The 21292-nt window shown below is 42.3% G+C and overlaps 1 protein-coding gene across 1 annotated transcript in view; it reads left to right on the top strand.

Moving 5' to 3' along the window:
• LOC126183549 (sodium channel protein Nach) overlaps positions 1-21292 on the top strand; it is a 259499-nt gene that overhangs the window by 104147 nt on the left and 134060 nt on the right. The window contains exon 6 of the mRNA XM_049925663.1: positions 6057-6110. Within this exon, the coding sequence (XP_049781620.1) occupies positions 6057-6110 (54 nt within the window). The remainder of the gene's footprint in view (positions 1-6056; positions 6111-21292) is intronic.

Here is a 21292-nt window from a genome sequence, read left to right as displayed (position 1 = left end):
TCTCAAGAAGGCACCAGCTTAGCAAAAGGATGTGTTTTGCTAGCGCAGAATGGCAATGAGAGAACAGTCTGCCGTGCCTTTACGGAAAGAATAGTTCCGGTATTTTTCATATACTACTGGACAAAAGTAAGGACAAGATGGAAGTATGTGCCACAGAGAACTTGGATTCCCATCCTTTACTGGCACTACAACCAGCACCATTATGAGATATCTAAAACTAAAAAGTGGCGCAGTCTTCTTCCATGGTTTTCAATCTCCGCAGGGGCTATCCTATGATGCTGTTGATCTAGGAACTTACTGTAGAGCGGATAGACTAGGGAGTTTAGCTTATCCATAATCTCAGGGTTGTTGAGACTGGAGTATTTTATTCTACGAAGGGTGTTCAATAAGTATTGCAACACATTTATTTTCTCGCCAATTTAGCTTGGAGAAATGCAGAACCTGTAGCAGGACAATGTGGGATACTCCCGCTTCCGCCCATATAGTTTCATGAAGTTCCGATAAGTGGCAGTCCTATTCGTATCCTTCAAATGGCGTCTGTAAAGGAGGTGCGTTCCAAGTAGAGAACCGTTATTGAGTTTCTTTTGATGGAAAACCAGAGCTTTGCAGATATACATAGGCGCTTGCAGAGTGTCTACGGAGATCTTGCAGTGAACAAAAGCACGAAGAGTCGTAGGTGAGGCGTTTATCATGGCAACAAGGTCGCGGAAACCTGTCCGATCTCTCGCGCGCTGGCTTGCCGCTCACAGTTGTCACTCCAGCAATGTTGGAACGTGCGTACATTCTCATTCGAAGTGACCGACACATCACAATCAAACACCTCGGTCCTCAACTAGGCACCTGTGTTGGTAGTGCTGACACATTCGTCCATCGGTTAGGGTACTCAAAGCTGTATGCTCGCCGGGTTCCTTGCAGCGTCACAGAAGACCATAAAGAGCGTTGCAGTATCAAGTGTGTGGAACTGCTTGCACGTTATGAGGCTGACTATGACAATTTTCTGTCGACCGCTGTCACAGGCGATGAAACATTGGTTCATCACTTGGAACTGGCAACAAAATGGCAATCCATGGGTGGCGCCGCACTACGTCTTCTCCGAAGAAAAATTCTGAGACGAGCCGTCAGCCGGCACAGTCATGGCGACCGTCTTCTGGGACCCTGAAGGGGTTATTCTGTTTGATGTCGTCTCTCGTGGTACAACGAACAACTCCGAAGTGTATTATGCTACTCTCAGAAAACTAAGGAAATGACTTCAAGCTGTTCGTCGCCACGTAAACGCAAATGAAATTTCTCTTTTTCATGACCACGCAAGGCCTCACACAAGTCTGCACAGAGGAGCTCACAAAACTTCATTGGACTGTTCTTCCTCGTCCACCGTACAGCCCGTATCTCGCACCTATCGACTTCCATCTGTGTGGTCCAATGAATGATTGTATTCTATGTTAACCGGGGACCTAGAGGCTCCGTCCCCGCCTCAGCCGCAGTGGTCCGCAACCCCACGACGACTACCGCAGTCCACCCCTCCGCCGCCCCACACCGAACCCAGGGTTATTGTACAGTTCGCCCCCCCCCTCCCTCCCCCAGGGAACGTCTCACACCAGACGAGTGTAACCCCTATGTTTGCGTGGTAGAGTGATGGTGGTGTACGCGTATGTGGAGAACTTGTTTGCGCAGCAATCGCCGACACAGTGTAGGTGAGGCGGAGTAAGGGGAAGCAGCCGGCATGCGCTGAGGCAGATGGAAAACCGCCTAAAAACCATCCACAGACTGGCCGGCTCACTGGACTTCGACACAAGTCCGCCGGGCGGATTCGTGCCGGGGACCAGGCGCTCCTTCCCGCTCCGGAAAGCCGTGCGTTAGACCGCTCGGCTAACCGGGCGGGCCAATGAAGATTGCATGCAAGTAGATAATGGGGACGCTATTGATGAAGCAACACGTTAGCTGCGACGTCGACCATTAGAATGGTACATGCGGGCATAAGTGCCCTCCGAGTAAGGTGGCGTAATGCCGTCGCAGTTAACAGATATTATGTTGAAACATAAGGTTTTGTAGTCAAAAGAGTGGGAAATAGTCTGGTGTACTGGAATCCAGAATAAAACCAACCTGTTTTCAGAAAAAATGTGTTGCATTACTTATTGAACGCACCTCGTACATGCAGTATTCACTGCGTTGATCACAATTTATAACTGCAAAGGAGGGCCCAGGGAGAGACTTGCGTCAACTTGATAATCTGAGGCAATTAATGATGTGCTCTTGGGAAGTGCAATTAGTATCACATTGTCTACAGCAGAGAGAGAGCTATGTTCCACACACACAGCGTTAGCATGTTTATTGTGACTAACGTGGCATATTTCTTTTACAGAGAATTAAACTTGAGAAGATAAGACTCCTTCGAGGATCATGAGATGGCCACAAAACAGGTGTGACGCATAACTGATTCTACATTAATGTGGACCGCACATCAGCCCAGAGGTTGACATGAACGTTACAGTACTTTCTTAGTCCAGCTCCTAATAGTAATTTCCTTCCTCTGTTCTGAGAGCTATTTACGGCGGAGATCTACTATACAGTGCATCAGCTCATAATCTGGACATCTCTCAGTGAGAGATTGTATATACACTCCTGGAAATTGAAATAAGAACACCGTGAATTCATTGTCCCAGGAAGGGGAAACTTTATTGACACATTCCTGGGGTCAGATACATCACATGATCACACTGACAGAACCACAGGCACATAGACACAGGCAACAGAGCACGCACAATGTCGGCACTAGTACAGTGTATATCCACCTCTCGCAGCAATGCAGGCTGCTATTCTCCCATGGAGACGATCGTAGAGATGCTGGATGTAGTCCTGTGGAACGGCTTGCCATACCATTTCCACCTGGCGCCTCAGTTGGACCAGCGTTCGTGCTGGACGTGCAGACCGCGTGAGACGACGCTTCATCCAGTCCCAAACATGCTCAATGGGGGACAGATCCGGAGATCTTGCTGGCCAGGGTAGTTGACTTACACCTTCTAGAGCACGTTGGGTGGCACGGGATACATGCGGACGTGCATTGTCCTGTTGGAACAGCAAGTTCCCTTGCCGGTCTAGGAATGGTAGAACGATGGGTTCGATGACGGTTTGGATGTGCCGTGCACTATTCAGTGTCCCCTCGACGATCACCAGTGGTGTACGGCCAGTGTAGGAGATCGCTCCCCACACCATGATGCCGGGTGTTGGCCCTGTGTGCCTCGGTCGTATGCAGTCCTGATTGTGGCGCTCACCTGCACGGCGCCAAACACGCATACGACCATCATTGGCACCAAGGCAGAAGCGACTCTCATCGCTGAAGACGACACGTCTCCATTCGTCCCTCCATTCACGCCTGTCGCGACACCACTGGAGGCGGGCTGCACGATGTTGGGGCGTGAGCGGAAGACGGCCTAACGGTGTGCGGGACCGTAGCCCAGCTTCATGGAGACGGTTGCGAATGGTCCTCGCCAATACCCCAGGAGCAACAGTGTCCCTAATTTGCTGGGAAGTGGCGGTGCGGTCCCCTACGGCACTGCGTAGGATCCTACGGTCTTGGCGTGCATCCGTGCGTCGCTGCGGTCCGGTCCCAGGTCGACGGGCACGTGCACCTTCCGCCGACCACTGGCGACAACATCGATGTACTGTGGAGACCTCACGCCCCACGTGTTGAGCAATTCGGCGGTACGTCCACCCGGCCTCCCGCATGCCCACTATACGCCCTCGCTCAAAGTCCGTCAACTGCACATACGGTTCACGTCCACGCTGTCGCGGCATGCTACCAGTGTTAAAGACTGCGATGGAGCTCCGTATGCCACGGCAAACTGGCTGACAGTGACGGCGGCGGTGCACAAATGCTGCGCAGCTAGCGCCATTCGACGGCCAACACCGCGGTTCCTGGTGTGTCCGCAGTGCCGTGCGTGTGATCATTGCTTGTACAGCCCTCTCGCAGTGTCCGGAGCAAGTATGGTGGGTCTGACACACCGGTGTCAATGTGTTCTTTTTTCCATTTCCAGGAGTGTATAAATTTCTTTGTCGCCAGTCTAGGTTCGTTTACCAGCCTTCTGTATAATTTAAAAGTGTTGAAACAAATAATATATTTCGCTCTAACATACAGAGAATCGTGTTCGCATCTGTGTTTGACTCAAGGAAAGTACAAAGTTTGAAGTTGAGTAACCTACTGCGCTTCTGCAAGACTTTCTTTATGCAAACGAAGTACAGCTGCATTCCACGCTCCTTTTTACACTCTGCATAAATAACTGAAAACTGTATGCTATTCTGCAATGCAGTTGTTCTGCAACGATTGAAATCAACTGGATGTCACTTAGGTGACTTGCATGTTGCTAATCAGTTATCCAACCAGGGAAAGGGGAGCTTAAGTGTAACGTGGTATCCTGCTGCTATCCTATTACGTCCTTCATCTTCGTTTAGATATTCACGTTCCCTTAAATATTCCAGACATCAACATTGCTGTTATTCTCTTTTGGGACAGTTACCCTCCTTGAGATTTGGAAATAAACTACTTTAGTGGCTACGAAATTGTCTGAAATGCTTTCACCAGTACGTATATGGCCTCTGCATCTCTTTTTTAAGGCGAAAAACACTATTTTCGAATATTTCACCACGTCACAGAACTTGTCTTTCAGATTACAGTGGAATTTCGTAGCGTGCTAATGACTGCTCAATCACACAGAAAATGAATGTAATCAATGTCTTCTCTAGAGGCTGATCCTTTAAAACTGTATTAATCGTCCTGGAGCTGTAAAGTCTGTTTAAATAAAAACGCAGTTATCAAAATCAAGTGATAGCAGCCATTATCTAATCCTTTACCTATACGCATAACAAGAAATCTACATGTATTCTCACGCCACGCGTTTTACACATTGTGCGGAATGCATTAAATAATATATCGAGATTTACTTGAACGCTGAAAACATGCTTTAAATTAGGACCATACTGCTGGCAATGAACAGTGAAATTATACCAAATTAATTGTTTTCCAGTTTTGCTCTTATTTGAGCAAAATAAACTATATCTTCTCTATAACGATGATCCACAGAGAAGCACATTATCAAATGCTGCTTATTGCAAATAAAAGATGTCAGTGCCTCATTGGGTGGCTCTCCATGTTTCTGATAAGAAAGCTAAAAATATGGAATGAGATTTAAGTTCCTTGTAAGTCTGTTCTAAGAATTTATTGTAGTATAGTTGAAGAGGTTTGGAATATACAAGGACGATTTTAAATTTTAAATCATTCTTACAAATTAGGAGGCTTACAATCACATTTGTTGTTGTCGATTGTAAGTTTCACATAACATCCATATAACGATTATTGGAAATATATCTGTATGTTTAAATCTTTTGCTATATACACCTCATTAGTAATATACCTGATTACTTAATTCTTGAATTTCATCTTCAACCACACAAAAATATTTAGCAGCTTGTAGTACCTGATATCATGTTCCGAACTGAAATACACAACTCGTCAGTGAGGATCGAGCAACGGACTAGAAGAAAAAGAAGTAAAACAAAGAGACCAGGGAGCTTCTGCTGGTGGATCGATTGGCAAGAGGTGATATTTGTCATTAATTTTTAAACAAAGTCGATAAAATACGATAGCTAATCCAACGAACCCGAAAAACAGATCACTTTATAAATAACGAGCTGATGTGTTTTGGTAACAGTTCATGGCTAGTGAATACACAAGCCGCTACTTGTTCGAGGATCTGAAATTAACGAACGAGTGATGGTCGAAACGAGTCAGCTGTCAACAGATGCAGTTAATCAGGTCTGGCAACAAAGCTGTTGAAACATAATATCAGTGACGAAATTCTCATTTGAGACTGTATCACTTTTACAGAATATAATTATAGATGCATTAATTTGTAAGAATATGCTTCCTACAAACTGACTGTTTTCTTTTCTGTGTATTTACTCTGAATTTTTTTGTTTATTGTTCTTGGGAACGACATACTTGTAATTAATTAAGATTATTGTTTGTATTGTTATTGACACAGCTTGTTTCCCTTCATTTTCAGGGGAAACACGTGTGTGCAACTTGCAAGATATCGACTGCCTCACGAAATACGAAGGTAAATTGATTTATAAACTTTCATAGTCTTCCAGAGGGCTTGAAACCTGACTTACAGAACATTATGTGCCGCAAGATACACGGTTTGCAATACCTGTCCTTGTTCAGAAATGAGGAGATGACTGAAAAAAAAAAAAATACGGATTGAACGATTATGGAATCGGTCTAGATATAGGCCTTCACGTAAGGATATACTGATACTAGACTGCTATTATCGCAGTTACTGAAATATTTTCAGTACCAGTATTATGTACTACAGTATATTGAAATAGTTCTCTTATAATGTTTGCCGGCCACTGTGGCCGAGCGGTTCTAGGCGCTTCAGTACGGAACCGCGCGGCTGCTACGGTCGCAGGTTCGAATCCTGCCTCGGGCATGGATTTGTGTGATGTTCTTAGGTTAGTTAGGTTTAAGTAGTTCTAAGTTCTAGGGGACTGATGACCTCAGATGTTAAGTCCCATAGTGCTTAGAGCCATTTGAACCATCTACAATGTTTGCCTAGATGACCCGATGTGCGACAAGTGTATCCGGTTGTAAAAAGGATCGCAGGACCCATTATAGAACTACAGCCTACCTCACTGACGTCAATGTTACAGAAATGTGAAATGTACTTTCTGTTCACGTGTATATCTATTCCATTGGAAGCGAAAATCTGCTTTGCAGGAATCTCTATGGATCCTGCAAGCACCGCACATGTGAATACCAATTCGTTCTGTTAATTCATTTCATACGCATACAGATACAGTGGAGTTCATCTTGATGCTGCATACCAGTGAATTTCAACTGACGTTTATAATCGTAGTTGTAGGAGTAAATAAATACATTAAATTTAATGTAAAAAGCATTGTAAACACAAAGTATGATTTAGCACACAACAAACTTGAAAATTTTAATCTTAGCACTCACAGTAAAGAACGTCATACTGAAAATGTAATATTACATTTTTACGTCACATAAAACGTGAATTGCCGCCATCTGTTACTATTTAGGTGGAAGTGCTCTGTAATTAATGAATAAATAAAATTTATTGACATCGAGAAGATATTCGACACAGTCCCGCACCATCCCCTCGTAAACACGAAACCTTCATGTGTAATTTTTCGAACGGACGTGCGAATGGATTGAAGAATTCCTAGCAAACATAATTCAAAAATGGTTCAAATGGCTCTGAGCACTATGGGACTTAACATCTGAGCTCATCAGTCCCCTAGAACTTAGAACTACTTAAACTTAACTAACCTAAGAACATCACACCTATCCATTCCCGAGGCAGGATTCGAACCTGCGACCGTAGCGGTCTCGCGGTTCCAGACATAAGCGCCTAGAACCGCTCGGCCACATCAGCCGGCAAACATAATTCAGCAGGCAGTTATTAAAGGGGAAACATTTTCAAAGGCGAAGTAAAATCGGGCCTTGCTCAAGAGCCATTATTTTTCGTAATGTCCAAAAAAATGTGTATGAGATCTTATGGGACTTAACTGCTAAGGTCATCAGTCCCTAAGCTTACACACTACTTAACCTAAATTATCCTAAGGACAAACCCACGCACCCATGCCCGAGGGAGGAGTCGAACCTCCGCCGGGACCAGCCGCACAGTCCATGACTGTAGCGCCCAAGACCGCTCGGCTAATCCCGCGCGGCGTAATGTTCCATGAGGTCTTTCGCGTGTGATGCTGTTGTGCACAAGAAGATGCACACCTAGAAAATTGTACCGGAATGGGGGAAGACCTGCAGGTGACTGACGCTTGGCGCAGGTACTGGAAGTTGACCCTTAAAATAAATAAATGTAAATGGAAATACTCATATCCATAAGATATCTGGGAGTATGGGTACAGAGCGATTTAAAGTGGAACGACCATATAACACTAATCACAGGTAAGGCAGATTCGAGACTGAGATTCACTGGAAGAATCCTCAGGATGAGTAGTCCAGCCACAAAGGATGTGGCACACAAAAGCCTCGTCCTGTCATTACCTGATTATTGGTCATCAGTCTGGGATCTGTGCCAGATAGGATTGACAGACAGGAAAAAAGGAAAGATCCAAAGAAGAGCAATGCGTTTTGTTACAGGTTCATTCATAAGCTCGTAAGCATTACGGAGATGCGCAGGCAACGCTGGGACAGAGGCGTTCTGCATCATGGCGTGGTTTGCTGTGCAAATTCCAAGAGCACACGACCTTAGAAAAGTCTGCCAATATGCTGCGCTCTCCTGTGTATATGTCGCTAAAATCTGTGGTGCAGGCCCGTGACCGGGCTGTTGGACTGGCTGTAGATAAAATACAGACTTTCTTCGCCCTGGCGCTAGGACGTGGATGGTGGCGTGCCACCTCCTAGCCGCGGGAAGGATACTTAGTACTCCCGCTTCTATCTGGAATTGAACCCAATACCTCTAAGACTGATTTATAGTGCTCTAAGAGGTAGCATGTGTATAAGATGAACATTAATAAAGTCGACAAACTGCAGGGACAGCATCCTGACTGGCAATGAAGGAAAAATGGTCCTGTGAACATGTGTCCGGAAATGGACGGTGTGATTGCAGCGACAACAAATCATCCCGGAACACAGTGCCGAGCTGCATTGCATACATGTCACAACAGACGTTCAACGCGGCCTTCATGAAATGCACGTTGATGATGCCGTAGAGGTTACTTCGTCGGCAAAGAGGAATGATGACAGAAGTCACATAGTTGTGATGGTCTGCTGCAAAACTATCGACAAAATCCTTCGCATAGAGGGAAATCCGCTGCTGATAATCCTTGCGCTCCTTTCAGGTGATAGTTATAGTATGTTATTTATGGATTCTCCAGTCTCTACTAAAAATGGTTCAAATGGCTCTGAGCACTATGGGACTCAACTGCTGTGGTCATAAGTCCCCTAGAACTTAGAACTACTTAAACCTAACATAAGGACATCACACACATCCATGCCCGAGGCAGGATTCGAACCTGCGACCGTAGCGGTCGTGCGGTTCCAGACTGTAGCGCCTTTAACCGCTCGGCGACTCCGGCCGGCAGTCTCTACTTGATAGAACAGTTCCATATTGCGGGTTGAATAATACTTAGGCGGTTTTTTGTTCTACTGAGATTTATTTGTATAAAATTCAGTAGAACAAAAAGTCACGTAAGTTTTATTCAGCCCTCAGCACGGTATAGTATGTTATGCAAGATACACATAAGCATACCTTGGCTTACACCATGTAGGCGGGTCACTTGTCTGGAGCTTATACTAGGGTTCGTCTCAGTGTACTGTAGAATGCGGTCCTCCAGATCTGATGAAGGCACAGTCCACTGCCTCCCTACACGTTCATCCGTCGGGGAAGACCCGCGATTACACAAACGCCCAAAAAGGACTTGAAATGTTGTGTGATGCGGTTGGCGTCTGTGAGGGTCTTCTGGTATAGCCGTGCTGCCTCTCGACTGTTTCTATCTGCTTGACAGTACACAAACACCATCTCGGTTTGTTTCCGACGTGAATAACACAAGGAACACGTAGCACATGCTCAGACGAACCTTCATTCTTCAGCGCCATCTAACGTGGCAGCGATGCATGTCCAGACACATGTTCATAGGACCGTTTTTCCTCCATTTCCAGTCAGGAACACGTCCTTGTAATATGTCGGTTTTATTAATGCTCCGAAACTATGCGTTAAAAATTGATACAGGAGGTAGAGAATATCAAATCAGATATATTTACAAGTTGTATAGGTTAATTGCCGTCTTTAGCAACTGTAATAAAAGTCTTATTCAGACCAGACGCGTTTAACTTTATTTTAAAGCGTCTTCAGTGGTCAGGTTTTATGTTGCTTACACTCATAAACTTATGAGAGGACAGTGCACAGGAGTCTAAATGTGTTGAGTGCAATGAAAGTGCGGTGTGCAAATGCAAATAGTCAACACATACACGTGGAAGACGAAAAAGACTGGAATAAACAACAAAAAAACCTGACAAGTTAAGTTGCTTTAAAATAAAGCGAAACGCATATGGTCTGAATAAGACTTTTATTACAGTTGCTAAAGACGGCAAATAACCTATAAAACTTGCATGTGGGCAACTGTAGAAAAAGAGGCCAGAAAACAGAGAAGACAAAAGATATATTTAGTTCCTGACAGCATATTCATGTACTAGGAACGATTTGCACCGTAGGTAGTTTGGGATGCTAATTGCAGCAGTGGCATATACAGGAACTGCTCGAATGCTTGATCATTGGCCTGTATGTATGCAGTATCCGTCCGAAGATTACTGGCATGGTATCTGCAGCGACTGCAATTCTAGCTTCGAGGTGTACCTCTACTACCACAACTGTTTCATATACAAGCTGCTTCATATTCCCCCAGAGAAAAAAATGCAGACACGTGAAGTCAGGTGACATGATTGGCCAGGCCACAGGGCCACCTCGGTCATTCACCGATTCCTCACATCAGCGCTGAAATGGACTGGCGCCTCATGCTGCTGGAACTACATCCTTTGTCTAAAATCCAGAGGTACATCCAACTAGTATAGTTAACCACCCGCACACAGAACAGTTTTAAACGTCAGTACACATTCCTAGTCAGCGACACCGTCACAACGCTTTACGTCATCTCCATCAACACAATGTTTGGTAACATTATGAGCTGACTTTAGAGACCATGTCTTTCTTATCGAAATCTATTCGTTTCGATGTGTTCTACATCCTGTATTGAAAGGAAAAAGGGAAAATAAGAATTATATGGCTGTGTGCTGACCAATTACAGTCTTTTTCTGTAAAATTGATTTACTATTGCTGTGCAAGAACCCCTCTATTCCACTGCACCCGACATGTTTGTCGTGAGATGATTCAGCCACTCTCCTGACGTTTAAAAATTTATATACATTCGTTTTTCCGTTCAGCAGCACATTTTTTGCAATATGACGAACTTCGACCATTTTGATAATCTTTAGGTGCATGTTGTTTAATAAGCGTAATATAGAAACTACACATTAGACTGCTGTGATAGTATTTTAATGTGTAGTATCTGCATGACATGAGGGTTGTGTACGCAACTACACAGATCTGAATATGATCACATATGAACGAAACTAGTCATATTGTGAAAAAAGAGAAAAAATGTGCATCTGAGATCGAAAAATAAACGTTGTAGAAGTTTTTAAACTCCTCTATGGTGTAGAAGGACTCGTTGAGGAGGAAAATGTTAAACATGTATTTTAAAACATTTCTCCTGTGTGTCAGTTATTTTATTTCAATCAGTAGATTACAAAGAATTTTACAGCTTATTGTGCCGAAATCTGATCCATTAAATAGTAATTCAGATCGTATTTCCATCTGATGTTGTTACAGCAAATGAAAGAGAAAAAGAGATATAAATCTCTACCCTCGAAAATTTCCTTTCTTCACGCTTCCTCTGTGTTATCACAGATGACGTGTCACTGATCTCATTTGTACTAAGACTATAGTAGACGCGAGGTGCTTAGTTGCTTCCAGCACCCTGAGTGGAACGCCTAAGTTCCGAGTAATGTTCACCAACCTGCAGTCTCCCCTGCGAAGAAAACGGCACTTACGTCGTGAGTCCGTTGTCTTGAGGCTGTAATAAATTGTTAGCGAGGAACTCGCATTGTATACATAATTAAATTTTGAATGAGCTTGTTTAAAAGGCATGCCACTCGTTTTATATTAGCGGAATAAGAGAAACTGCACAATTACAGCCCGCTTTATGAATCACAAATAACTTTCATTCTTCACACTTTCATAGAGAATAAACAAAACAATGAACTGTGTGTCTGTGTGTTTACTATGAGACTAGTTCTCAACTATATGTCCAAAAAGCAGAGATTGATCGAGGCTGCCGATCGAGGTTTGGCCATACACAGGAACCACCTGAAGATCTCCGAAGTGCTTCATCTGCCTTTTAGTTTAGCAGTTGTTTATTATTCTGTTGGTAATTAACGCTTTTGAAAAAATGGAATGATAGATCGCTATTGAAATTCACTGTTTAGGCTCTCTAATATTAATAACAGAAGATTATAATTTGGGCGCGCTACTTCAGAGCACAGCAGCCAAATCGTGGAAAGGCCCACAATTTAGGCGGTCTTTCTCTCGATACACGTAGTGAATAAACCGCATGTCATCGGTACCTTACACCGTATTACGCCATCTTCCCACTGCTACCTTCTTGACTTGTCTAAGAAGGGCTTCTTGTAGCTGAGTAAGATGGCCGCAAAGCCAGAAATATTACTTTGTACTTGTGAATAACTTTGTTACTCTCAAACTAAGACGAATTATTGATAATAAATTTCATAAGTGAATTGATGGACTGCGAGGCTGTAGATAGTTTTCCTAGCTGCTTATAGAGATGGTTATAAGATGTAAGTGTGAAAAAACCATGCATAATTGTTATTCTTTTGTAGAGTCAATATTTTTCCCTAAATGATAGATTCCTCCAGAAGATTACCCCATAAGACGTCAGTGAATGAAAATGACACCACTGAATTACTACGTGAACTTAATGACTTCTATATATACCAAAAGTTGACAATTATTCTCATAGCATAGGTAACAGAACCTGAACGTTTTAGCAGGTGTGCTGTATGGGGTTTCTACTTTTAAGTTTCATCAATACTCATACCTAAGAACTTTGAGCTTTCTGTTTACTTTTAGTACTGACGTTGATATACTAGGTTAATAGCAGTTTGGACAGTTTTCAAAGTACATAACTGGATGAGCTACCTTTTTTCAAAGTTTAAAGGTGGTCCATTTCTGCAAAACCACCCCGTAACTTTCGCAGGAACTTTACTTGCAATTTTCTTTGTTGATGCTTCTTTACTCGGCTTCATAACAACATTGGTATCATTTGAAAATGGGAGTAATTGTGCCTCTTGATTCAAGTAAAATGTCAGATCATTGCCATGAAGCAAGAACAGTAATTCACCAATGATCGACCTCTGTAGGTCTCCCACAGTAATTTCTACCTACGTAAAGGACGTGGCGTCCCTTTTTGTATTTTAGAAAATGATGTAAGGAGTGACACTGGGTGGCAGTTATTGACTTCTGTGGAGTCGCAGTTATAATAGAGACTCCTAAAAACGGCATATTTCAATCTGCGATACAATCGACCGTGATCGCATATGCCTAATGAAATTACAGTGCGTAAAGCTGTCATTACCGAAGAAAAATAACACCGGTTAGGAGGAGCAAAGTATACAACAAACCCTCCTGAATGAAGAATATATTCTAAATACTGATAATAATTTTGAAATTGGTGGAATTTAGTGCAGTCTATCGAACTGCACAGGGGGAAAAAGTGTACCACGTAATGTTTTGATACAAAAAATTCTGATTAGCAAAACAGGGATAATTAATTTGGAAAAAGGCAAGCAATTTATTTTTAATTTTAGAAAGACTGAATTGAATTTGCTTTAAACAAATGAGTAAGTGATTCACTTTTAACAAAACAATAACATACTATCAAGCTAGCAGAAGTTATTCGCTAAGATAAATATAGAATAAATGAAACTGGCACCCTTAATTTGTGCCATATCTCTAGTTATTAGTTTTTCCAGCGAAATTTTACGTTACTTTAAGTGAGTGAAGTTCATACTCAAAATTGAAAATTAGTTAAGTCTCTGTTACGCAATACGAGAATGGACAGTTATTGTGGCAGCAAAATTTAGACTAAAACTGGTCATTAGCAAAAAAACAACACCGTCAGTCAGTAGTAAATCAATTTTATTTTTTTTACGACACTCGGTGATTGCGTGGAAAGAGAAGGGACCCTAATAATGTCTGAGGACAATGACAACACAGAAGCCATACAAGTTTTAACTATTGGAGGCTATTATTCACGAAAGTCAAACTTCGTGAAAGAAATGCCAGTGGGGTAATGCCTCTTCAGTATTATTTATATTTTGTCAGTTAACAGTCTAATGATGTTGTAGCTGTACAGACGACGAGCGATGTAGCCGACGACAACGCTGAGCTGCCGCTGGTTGAGAACCACGAGTCACCTCCGGAGCCACGGATAATTACGGGACAGGCAACAGTTAGAAATGCAGCTTCCTCCGCCTATTCACTGCTACCGCGCTCTCAAAACTCGCGGATTAACGTAGTAGGTGGTCCACACTGGCGTGATCACAGCTGCATACTGGGTCTGAGGGAGAGTCCAACAAACGCTTTCGCACTCGTTCATGACTCAAGCTGCTTTGCTTCCTTTCTGCTCGCAACGCGACAGAGACTCTCCATACGCAAAGATAAACATCGGCACAGCTACTGCCACCTCGTCATTGCTATTGATATATTAAAGTAGAATTCTCTTGGCTATTAACCTGCTGTTTACAATATTTACTTTATAATTACAATCAATTATATGCATTCACAAATAAATACACTATTACATCCATTATATACTAAATACAGTTTCTATAATAAAGCTTACAGATTCAGAATTAGAAGTACAGTACAAGCTGTCACATATATTAAAGGGCGAAAAATTTTGGGTGGTGCGGAAGTTATTTTATCTGCATTTTCGATGTTACAAAATTATCCAGCCCATATCAACTTCTACTTTTTAGGCTTATGATCTTGATTATTTTAAATGAGGATATGGCATTAATTTTTGTTTCGCTAAATGTCTCTTCTCTCCTACTTTTAAAAAGTAATTATTATAAATACCTGCTACACATTAATTGTCCTTTACAATGATCCCGTTCTCTTTAACACAACTAATGTCATCTTGTATGACTTCTCTCTCTGTCTCGCTTTTAAGGGGGGGGGGGGGGGGTAGGACGTCAAACGGGCCGACTTGGAGCAGGAGAGGCACCACAGGACATTTTAATTTCCATTGTCTATACTTTTACAAATAAATTCATAAAACTTTAACAGCATGACCAGCAAGGATTCAGGATTCATGCTCATAGCAGTGGAAGCTCAAAAACGTAACAAAACACATTTTTCTTGCATGTGAAATTTCATCATTTTTTCACTTACTACTGGCTGCATTTGTTGCTATAGGTACACTTTTCTTCCTAAGTAAGAGAGATTCTTCGATGACTTTTGTACAGGATACAAACCATAGTTACAGTTGTATGAATCTCTAGAAGTTATTTAATTTATGAAAAAATGAATGAACTGTTACATTCTAAACTTCATGTTTAGAAAAATCTCAAGTTTTATAGTTAATTATCTCAATTTTTCCAGAGTTTTTTTAATAGATTTGGAAAATTCTAGAGTTTCATGCACCTGTAACTACTGTTTGTATGCTAGGAAAAATTCATCGAAAAATCTCTCTTACTTAGGAAGAAAAGTGTAGCAACAAATGCAGCCAGTAATAAGTGAAAAAAATGATGAAATTTCACATGTAAAAAAAGTATTTTGCTACGTTTTTGAACTTCCACTGCAATGAGTGTGAGTCCTCAATCCTTCCTGGTCATGGTGACAAAGTTTTATGAATATATTTGTAAAAGTATAGACAGTAGAAATTAAAATGTCCTGTGGTGACTCTCCTGCTCCAAGTCGGCCCGTTTGACGTCCTACCCCCCCCCCCCCTTTCCCCCCTCTTAACAACACTCTACTCTGGTTTGATTTTACCGTCTGCTCTTTCATTCTGAGACAATATGTGCATACTCCTGGAGTATTTACAACTTACCTTACTATGTTACAAGACTCTATATAGCACGCGAGCATTTATGAATAAGTAGCTGCTTTGGCTGTTTTGTACCAGTCCTTTCTTCATTATAGATATACTCTGATACATGTAGTAATCGAAGATTTCTTTAATAACTTCCCGTTACTACATTTAATTATCGTATTAGGAAAATTACTTTCAAAAACGGATAAAAACTCATTAAGAAATTTGTTCAGTTTATAGTTAGCATTAGACTCATTGTAAACTTCACGACGGTCAACATATTTAAAGCTTTCTTTGAAACCTTCGGCAGGTTTGTCACGGATCAGTCTTGCTGTTTTCTCAGAGTACTTCAGAACTGTACTTGGAGCTAAGTTATATAATGTAACTTACTGTGCATCGTGATCTGACAATCATTTTAGCACAGGAGGGGCATGCGTTTCTCTATCTGCTAAAAACATTAGCTATAAAGGACCTTCTATTTTGAGAAACTCTAGTACAGAGATGATAGTAAATTATAAATGAGCAACAGCATCTCTAGATCAATTTTTCTGTCAGATTCCCTCAAGAAATTTAGATTGAAATCACCGCAAATTAATAATCCCTTTTATTCTGTCTGACAGAGAGCACAATTACGCATTAAAAATTTTCATGAAACTTTTACAGTTACCCAATTATTCACAAACACATTCTCCTACACTGCATAATCGAAAGAATCCTGTCATCCATATGTAATGCAAAACTGGCCACCAGATGTCACCAGAGACGGATCGGTTCAGGACAGCTCAATGACTTCGAACGTGGACTAGTTATTGAATGTCAACTGCGTACCAAATCTGTCAGGGACATTTCGACCCTTCTAAAGCGGCCTTCGTTGACTGTTGGTAATATGACTGAAGTATAAACGAGAAGGAAGAACCACTGCTAAACCAGGGACGGCACATATCGTGTAGTGACCGTAGAACACTGCGACAGGTGGTTGTAAGCAGTCGCATGAAATTAGCGAAAGGAATCACTCGTGAGTTCCAAAGTGCTACCAGCAACCCAGCTGGCACAGTGACTGCGTGCAGTGATTTAAAGAGAATGGGGTGCAATGCTCGAGCAGGTTCCCATAAGCCACACAGGTCTGTAGTCACTGCTAAGCGACACTACGTTAGCAGCCGTCATAAGTAACGCCAACAATGAAATGTGCAGGCGATGGTGTTGATATATGAGGATGTTCTTCGTGAATAGGTTGTGTCCTCTTACTGAACTTCAGGAAACGCTAAATGCGGAAGGATGTGAACACACTTTACAGCGTTGTATACTACTCACAGTGGAGGAACAGTTCGGAGATAATGGTTGTTTGTATCAGCCTGAAAATGCACCCATTCACAAAGCAGCATGTGTGAGGCAACGATTTTTTGATAATAACGTTCATGAAATGGACTTACTTGCCTCGAGTCGCAACATGAAAGCAGTGGACCGCCATTGGGATGGGTTAGAACATCGGCTTCTCCGCCAGACTCCAGCCCCCACAAAGTATTCTCTCTGGTTTCGGCTGTTGGGTAAGAATGGATCACCATTTCTCGACAGCCATTCAGACACCTCATACGAAACGTGCCCAGCAGAGTCCAAAGCAAAGGGTATCACACCCCATATTAATGTCCACCAATGTCCAGATACTTTTGATCACTTAGTGCATATTCTGATCTGTATAGAATTTACAGAGAGCCAAAGTTACGAAACAGTTCGGAATTACACTTTCTCCTATATACATACGGCTTGAGCACTTCAAGCAGCTGGGTATATTACGTTATACATTTATTTTTCTATGCAATTTTGTAATGAAGAATTCATCTGAGTTCGAGAGTAATGGAAATATTCACAACCCTAGAAGGGACAGTGATCTGCACAACCTTTTAATGAATCTCGTAGACTGTCAGGAGAGACAGAAAATCACAATACGTACAAGAAAGAGACATAAGTTCAATAGCCGCCTCTGGAACCGCGATGTTTCTCCTCCGACATCTGTACATCAAAGAAACTAGCTTGTTTAGGCTGAGCTAATCACGAATCACTGTAAAAATGGTGGTGCCAACTATTGACCTTTGCTTGAATCAAATAGCTGAAAACGTATTTGACAGTAGAAACATATTTCAGCCCGTCTTTTTTACTTGTTTGTATTTCAGAACACTTGTTTTACAGGCACTCAGCGGTTCAAACCCAATATAGGAGAGTATTTTCTATTGGGACCTGTGTCGTGCGTATAACCAACAGGTGTTACTGTTGTATGTTATTTGCAATTGCTCTAACCCTTTGTTAGATGATGATAATGGTGATATACTGATCTGGGCGCGCGACAGCTAGGTTCTTATTGCCAGTTCAAAATTTTTATGTGACTCTCCCCTCCTCCTCCCTCCCCCCCTCCCACACACACACACACACTCACACACATACTGCCTTCCCCAGTAAAGCGATAGGGTTAATTTCAACAAGAAATTTCAAGAAGAAAACATTAAGAATGAGTACAGTAAGTTATTTTAGAAGCAGCCTACCACCTTTCACGCAGAGCAGATGACTGGCTTGTAGGCAACGCTCATTGCATACGAATGCCGCAGAGTGCCTACTTCATGTTGCCTCCTAGGAACATAATCAGTTATAACAAACGGCTTGCATCGCCAAGAAACTTAAGCGAACATTTTATTTCAAACAAAAATCATTTCCCATGACGTGATCTACCAGCCCTAGATGCTTTTTGAAAAGGCTTTGAAATACCCTATATAAATTACAAAACTTACGATAAAAAAGAGAATTTCAGGGAAACTATTTAACGCAGTACAGCACTTAAATAAGGTTTCTGATCACAGAGTAAAAAGGATAAACCAGCCACTCCGCAGTACACTAAAACATATAGGCTATAAGCTTAGGCTGGAGTGATGACAGTACAGAAGTTTATAAAGCCTTACTACACTCGTCATGTCGTTGCCAAAATAGAGGGCAAATCCTCACTTACACTTGTTATTGCCCTGTTGTCAAGGTATAAATCTAAGTGCAGGAAGAGACGCGTATAGTACGTAGGATTTTACAGAAACTATACAGTAAATAAAATGATTTTTGTGTTGCTTGTAGCTTTATGTGTAAACTTCGTGGTGACGTGCCCATCTTCTCGCTAATGGTCATACTTATTTCAATATTATTATTTACGTACGACACTGCGTGAAAAACGAAACGTTCGCAGTGAAAAATAGGGGTCACTATGATTTTGTGTTTGATGCATATCAGACTAGAGAGTGAATTTTTCCACTGTACAAACTCTAGGGATTGATCGGTGAGAGGATGCAGAACAAAAAAGGTCTAATAAACTTATGTCCGGAAGAGCATGGATTCCTTGCTAGAGACCATTTATTCAATCATACATTGTTGCAGAGACTGCGGTCTAATACGCGCTGCACTATGCAGCCACAGTTACAGCATGTGTTGAAAATGGTTTCCAACGGGCGTCAACGCATGCGCATCAGCCTGGCTGCATCCGAACTGTGTCAAGGGCAGTATGAATACATCGCTCCAGTGTCTCCACATCTCGAATAGGCTCTGCATACACGTTACTTTTGAGATGGTTTCATAACTAGAAATCGCACCGGTTGACATCCGGTGAACGAACAGGCCATGAAACTGGATCCCTCGTCAGATCCTTCAACCAGCGAACACACGGTTGAGATTCGTCCGGCCGTTAACGGCGAAGTGGGCTGGAACACCATCATGTAGCAGACACATAACCCTTCGAACCATCACTTCTTCCAGCAGAGGAGACAAAGTTACCTGCAAGAAACGCCATATTTCCAGCCAACTGGAAGACCGGTCCCAAAATACCGTCGCCAATTTTCCCGGCTCCCACATTTCGGCTGCGCCGATACTGATGACTCACTGTCACCATAACAAGGGGGTTCTGCATACTATCCCGCAGATTACTGTTATGAATGTCGAAAATACCACCCAGCGTAAAGGTGGCCTCATCTGTGAATATCATGGATGACACAAATCCCGGAGTTGTGGTTGCCTGGTGAAGAAACGAGTGACAAAACTACTCCAGATGTGGGAAGTCTGCCGCTAGTAAGTCCTGCGCACGCTGTAAGTGATAAGTGTATAGTCATGGAGAACGTTCTACACTGTCGTCTGGCTTACCGTGTACTGGCGAGTCAACTGCTTTGCACTGACACGGCGATCGCCTTGTACACCGTTAATCAAATTTTCCTCCAAGTCTGGTGTCCGAATATTTCGGGTACGTCCTTCATGATTTCCTACGTCCTGAAGCGACCCTGTCTCAGCAATCGCCGGAACGCTGTTGCAAACATTGAATGCTGTGGTTGTTGCTGGCAGGGATTGGTCTCCTGATACAACCTTGCTGCCAGCCGCCCGTTGCCATTTGCCTTTCCGTAAGTAAACACCATGTCGGCAAGCTCTCGATTCGAATACGGGACTATGCTGTATCACATCAACTACAAGGTGAGTCAGCAAGAGAAATAAATCGGACACAACATTACCAATTACTATGTGAGGAGAGGGTGCATAACATGTGAGGAACAGTACAACCCTCAAGGAGAAAACCACGCATACTGTAACTGTGGCTGCATGGTACAGCACCTATTAGACCGCAGCCTCTGTGACAAAATATCATTGAATAAATGATCTCTAGCATGGAAACCATACATTTCCGGACATAAGTTCATTAGGCCATTTTTGTTCCGTATCCTCTCATCGATCAGTTGCTACAATTCGTACTCGGTGGAAAAAATCACCCTGTATATATTGCTGCGTACAAAATTAGCTAGCATAGAGAATTTTTCTTTAGACCTGGGACGAGGTGTCTATCTCTCTCCTATCTCTAGAAAATTGATGGTGTGTAGCTATTCGCTTCCCATCGCACGCGCGTGAGAATGAAGTATACATAACATCTCACATGTCTCCTAAACCAGTGGAGATATCGAAACAAGATTTCGGCAAATGATATCACGAAAAATGGAGAGTATTTTGCCAAATAGTTAACACACAGGACTTTCTTGTCTACGGCGATATAGTCGAGGCTGATAACCCTTTTACACAGGATGGAAGCATAAGGAAGCGTGAGTGGGCAACCCAGGGTAGTAATGTAATTTGTCGTTGATTAAATTTATTCAGATAACAACAAATAATATTAAACACAGTGATTACCAGACTCCCTCTTAACAAACAACAATCAAAAGGCAAGTATGTCAAAATGTATAACAGAGACACACACACAATAAAGATCAGTAACATTTCACATTAGGAAAATGGTAAAAACTGAAGTCTCGGGGCCTGTTCCCACATTCAGTCTGCACTCGACCAATCTGTGTTGCTAATTGCAGAAATTGTTACAATTGGTAATTTTCAAGAATGATTGCCTATCGAAGTTGGAGGGCTCCAAACGATACATATTGAACGTACGGTAGTAAATCGATTATGGAAGACTCGTGGCGCGCGTTACGAGTATGTTTCAAGTTGAGACTACAGCAACGACAAAAGAAAAGCGTTAGAGAAGCACTTGTAAATTCAAAGAAGACGAATTACCTTACTCGTCGTCGGTGTT

Source organism: Schistocerca cancellata, chromosome 1 (assembly GCF_023864275.1).
Source record: "Schistocerca cancellata isolate TAMUIC-IGC-003103 chromosome 1, iqSchCanc2.1, whole genome shotgun sequence".
Taxonomy (NCBI): Eukaryota; Metazoa; Arthropoda; class Insecta; order Orthoptera; family Acrididae; genus Schistocerca; species Schistocerca cancellata.
Note: the sequence above shows the minus strand (reverse complement) of the source record. Positions and strands in the feature narration are given on the sequence as shown.